Source organism: Leptonychotes weddellii, chromosome X (assembly GCF_054177405.1).
Source record: "Leptonychotes weddellii isolate Sample4059 chromosome X, ASM5417740v2, whole genome shotgun sequence".
In the NCBI taxonomy this organism is placed as follows: domain Eukaryota; kingdom Metazoa; phylum Chordata; class Mammalia; order Carnivora; family Phocidae; genus Leptonychotes; species Leptonychotes weddellii.
The window spans coordinates 64,698,911-64,703,773 of NC_138385.1; the positions used below are offsets into that span (position 1 = coordinate 64,698,911).

Below are 4,863 nucleotides of genomic sequence, written 5' to 3' on the forward strand. Positions count from 1 at the left end.
CTGGGACTACAATACTCAATGGTACTAAAGAGCATTTAAACACAGAAGTGTGTTTGTGTCTGTATACACACACATATATGTACATACACATATATGTAAATATATACATACACAAGTATATATATGACATATCAAAAGGGGGGTGGGCAACGAGACAAATATTGGCTAACAACTGACTAACCCTTTGGGGGAAAAAAAAAGTTTGAATACCTAAACCCATATATCAGAAAAGTTCCAGATAGGGCAAAGGAATTCTTTTAACAAAACCATAAAAATTAGAGAAATACAGGATAAGATTTATATACTCTTGGGGTGGGGCAATCCTGCTAAAAACATGATCCTAGAGCCAGAAGGCAAAAAAAAAAAAAAAAAGATGTATCCATTTTTAATTTTTTTTTATTTTTTTAGTCATTTTTAATGCATTTTTCCCTGTGCACAAGAGAAATAACTGAGAGTCAAAAGATACAGTTTCCTTTATACATAGCAAGTAAAAGTAATGCAAACATCACATGACACTTTTCAGTGAAAGTTACATTTCCAATTACAGATCAAAATGCTTATTAGGGTCTCTTTATGGGAAAAGCTGAGAAGGAAGTCTTAGGTAAAAAGCACTTTCCTGGCATTACTACACTGATCCTTCAGGCTGCACAAAAATTAAGGTCATATACAGTTAATTTGAAAATGTTGACACAATGTCACACTGTAAGTTTTCTGTACAATTAAATGTATACTTAGAAATACCAGGATAAACATTTCTACTATATTTTAACTGAACTTGCCTAGCCAACATTTTCACTGAGTTTATCAAAGATGCTGTAAGATTCTACAAAACTGTGAGACATACCTAGCTCCAGAAAGATTTCTTATATTCTTTCTAATTTTGGTTACACATATTCTGCTTAGATTCTGTTGTAATAATTCTAGATGTACAGTTCCAATTGTGCTTACTGTACTGTGTACAAACATAGCAAAAAAGAGCAAATAATGGTATAAATCTTACAGCATTTTGCTAGCAAAAATACATGCCAAAGTCACAATAAGCAATATTGTACCACAAATTAGAGCTTCAAATAATTTGCTTGTTTTTAATATTTTCATTCTACATTAAATTACTATCATAGGCTAATGTTTAAAATGCAAATAAATTGGACATCTGTAGGACAAAACTTATTCACCCAACTGTGAAGGTTGATACCGGTTTCCAAAAATCACAATAAATGCAGAATAAAGAGAAGTGTTTGCATGCAACACCTTTGAGTGAAACAGCATTGATTACGATTACCACCATTCAAAACAGGGAAGGAAGGAAGGAAGGAAGGAAGGAAGGAGGGAAGGAAGGAGGGAAGGAAGGAGGGAAGGGAGGGGAGGGGAGGGGAAGAAGGGAGGGAGGAAGGATGGGTAGATACAGGAGGGAGGGACAGAGGGATGGACTCCACCTTAAAATGCATATTAGACTTATAACTAGACAGATTTAAAAGAATCAAAATGAAAGTAAAGCACGATTTTTGTGTGTTTAAAGATTTAAGAGCCATTATCAAAAATAAGATACATTTTTTCAAGGTACAGAAATGTAATTACGATGGCTGGGAGCCCAGCAGCCTCTCAATGGCAGCATTGATGTCGCCTCCTGTTGCTATTAGAGCCTGCAAGTTTGCCTCACGGTTTAAGAACCCCATTGCGTTGAGCTGTTCCAGTTGTTGCTGAAATCTGACTTCTGGATTCGGCAGCTGTGGAGGACTTGCCCCAGCCAGAGCCTGCACCATTTGCTGAATGAACTGCTGGTTGGGTCCAGATTCTGATGTTGGGCTAGTGGTTTCACTGGGTGTAGAACTAGAAACAGTGGGCCCAGGGGGACCACCAGAGCCAGTGGAGCCAGGGCCCGCAGGGCCAGTGGGTCCTATGGGCCCAATGGGGCCTATGGGAGTAAATGGGACTATGGGGCCTATGGGGCCTATGGGTGTGACTGGGCCTACAGGGCCTATAGCAGTTCCCAGCACCCCTACCCCCACACCTGGAGTGAAGCTTGGAATGAGGCCAGGAGCTTCAGTGGCTAATGTCTGTAGCCCCTGCTGGATCTGCATTAAAGCCTGCATTGCTCTTGGGTTTGACATGGCTGACAGTGTGTCTGGATTCTGCATCTGCTGCAGGAAAGCTGGGAGCTGTGGACGCATCTGCTCCTGCAACTGAGGATTTGCAGTAAACACTGGGCTATTCAGCATCATCTGTGCAGCCAAATCTGGATTCTGGCTCAGCGACTGCATCATGCTTCTCATGTAGGGTGCAGATAGCATATTCTGGATCAGTTGGGGGTTTTCAGTTATCTGTTGCAGCAAGCTCTGCATTCCTGGGGTACTGAAGATGCTGGCGACATAGTTGGCTGCAGCCACGGTGCTCCCGGTAGCACTGCTGGAGCTACTGCCAGACCCACTGCCACTGCTCGTGGTTGTGCTGGTGGTTGCAGAACTCTGGGTAGCTGGTGGTGGTGCCCATGGATTGGGTAGTGGATCTCGATTTTCTGTGCGGGAAGGCTGTGTACCTTCCCCGGAGGTGGAACTGCTCCCCACTGAAGCAAATGGATTACCCCCAAACTGCTCTTGTGCAGCATTCAGCATGGGTTCTTGAATGTCAGTGTACATTCGTCGTAGAGCATTGTAGCCACCTGGGATGCTTTCAAGATTGCTGAGAGCCAGGTCTTGATTTCTCATCATCTCTTGCATCATGGCTGGATTCCTGGCAATTTCGAGGGTCTGCCTCATTATATCTGGGTTGTTGAGCAGGTGACTGATTTCTGGGTTTCTCTGAATCAACTGCTGCATCTGTGGATTGGCCATAATGAGCTGCCTCATTAGATCGGGGTTTGAAAGCATGCTCTGAACAAAGGGATTTTCCATGATTTGGATCATCATCTCAGGGCTGGACAGGAGCTGCTGCTGCATCTGGTTCTGGAGCTCAGAGAAGTTGGTCGAGCTCAAGCCCAGGCTGCTAAGGCCTGCAAGTCCTCCCAAGCTCCCCAGCCCAAACGGGTTGCTATTTGTGGAAATAGATGTGGAGTTACTCCTGGGAGTCGACGCGGAGGTAGTGTTAGTTCCCGCGGCATTACTAGGCTGTGCGGACTGGCCCTGAGGTCGGTTCTGGCTTTTAATTACAAGATGAACAGTCAGTCCATCATGGATGCCATGCTGGATCAAGGTATCTTGATCTTTTAAGATTTTTCCGGCAAAAATCAACACTAGCTGATCGGTTTGGGATTTGAAGCGTTTCGAAATCGCTTCCTTAAACTGCTGGACTGAGCTATTCTCAGGCACCGCGAACTCCTCTTTCTCTTTGGGGGTCTTCACAGTGACTTTGATGATTTTGGGCTCGGCCGGGGCAGAGGCAGGGCCCTGGGCCGCAGCAGGGCCGCGGGAGGGGCGCGGGGGGCCGCTACTCTCGCCGTTCTCAGCCATGGCGGCCGCGGTGACGCAGGCAGACAGGGAAGGCGCGGGCGGGCGAGAGAGAGAGCGAGGGAAGAAGGAAGGAAGGAGGCGCCGCCACAGCAGGCTGGGCCGGGCCAGGCGGGGAGCGCAGAGCACGGTACCTCTGTGATGAAGACTGCGGTTTCCTGGTCCTCCGGTGGGGAGAAGGCTCTGTAGGCCGCGGGAGAAGCGTCTGCGTTCAGGTCTCTGGGCCTCCTCCGCCGCCGAGTGATGGCACCGCGCGCACTCCCAGCAACTCCTGCAACGGCTATGCCCGCTCCTCCCCGCCCTGTCCCCTCCCCCAGTTCCGCGCTCGCCTCCCCGCCCCCTCTGCTGACGCGGCGCCAGGCCCAGAATGATAGATTCGCCTCGTTCAAAATTAAAAACTTCTGTACTGGAAAAAAAGAGAGAGAGAGAGAGAGAGATAAAGAGAGAAAGAAACAAAGAGAAAAGAGAAGACAAGAGAAAAGAGAGGGAAGGAAGGAGGGAGAGAGAAAAAGAGCCAGCTTCTGAGAAGGACATTAAAAGACCAATGGAGACTATATTAAATATAAAAATATATGCAGTCGCTTAGGCAAGAAAGGATGAAAGCCTGAATCAAACTTACCCCATGTAAAAGACGAAAAATGAAAAAGAACTCTGACTAAGCAAAAAGGAAAAGATTAACAGCCCCAGTGGGGGAAGGGGAGCAGACTGGGCCAGAGCATGCAAAATGGATGCTTAAGCTCACTAGTAATCAAAGAAATTCTATTAAAATAATGAGATTGTACTTCTGCCTTATCATATTGTAAAAATGAAAAATAATGATAAACCTAATCATCATCAGAGAGCTGAGAAAATGCACTCTCATGTCAGTTGAAGTGTAAATTATTATAATAGGAAGGCAATTTGAAAATACATATCATTCTAAATACGTCCACCTTTATTTAGAAATGCTTTCTTTAGACACCCCCCCATAAAAATAATTAGATAAGGATGCAAAAATACATATGTATAAAATGTATATGCACTGCAGCATCTTAAAATTATTTTTAAAGATAGTGTGTTTACACAACATTGGTGAAATATATTATCATACAGTAAAATACTATGTACTGTGTGTAAAAAAAGAGTGGTTAATTCATCCGATATAAAGTATCTTTAAAGGTGTGCATGAAATAAATAGTAGTTATGGGGAAATCACAGTATTTTCACTTTCAGCTTTGTATATTTCTGTATAGTTAAAAATAATACAAGGATGTATGTTTCAGTACCAAAAGATACAATAAATTTATATTTTATTTTAAAACTATTTTTAAACAGTTTGTATAGGCAAATTCTCTTTAAGTGTATGTGCAAATAGAAATCTGGAACACTATGCACTGATATATTAATTGTGGATATTACTTAGTGCTGAAATTATGAATAC

The 4,863-nt window shown here is 43.7% G+C and overlaps 1 protein-coding gene across 1 annotated transcript; it reads right to left on the minus strand.

Annotated features, from left to right (window-relative positions):
- Positions 1-378: 378 nt before the first annotated feature.
- Positions 379-3,743, minus strand: UBQLN2 (ubiquilin 2). Its single transcript, XM_031023310.2, has one exon. The coding sequence runs from the start codon at positions 3,444-3,446 to the stop codon at positions 1,575-1,577; it is 1,872 nt and encodes a 623-aa protein (XP_030879170.1). The 5' UTR covers positions 3,447-3,743; the 3' UTR covers positions 379-1,574.
- Between the last annotated feature and the right edge of the window lie 1,120 nt (positions 3,744-4,863).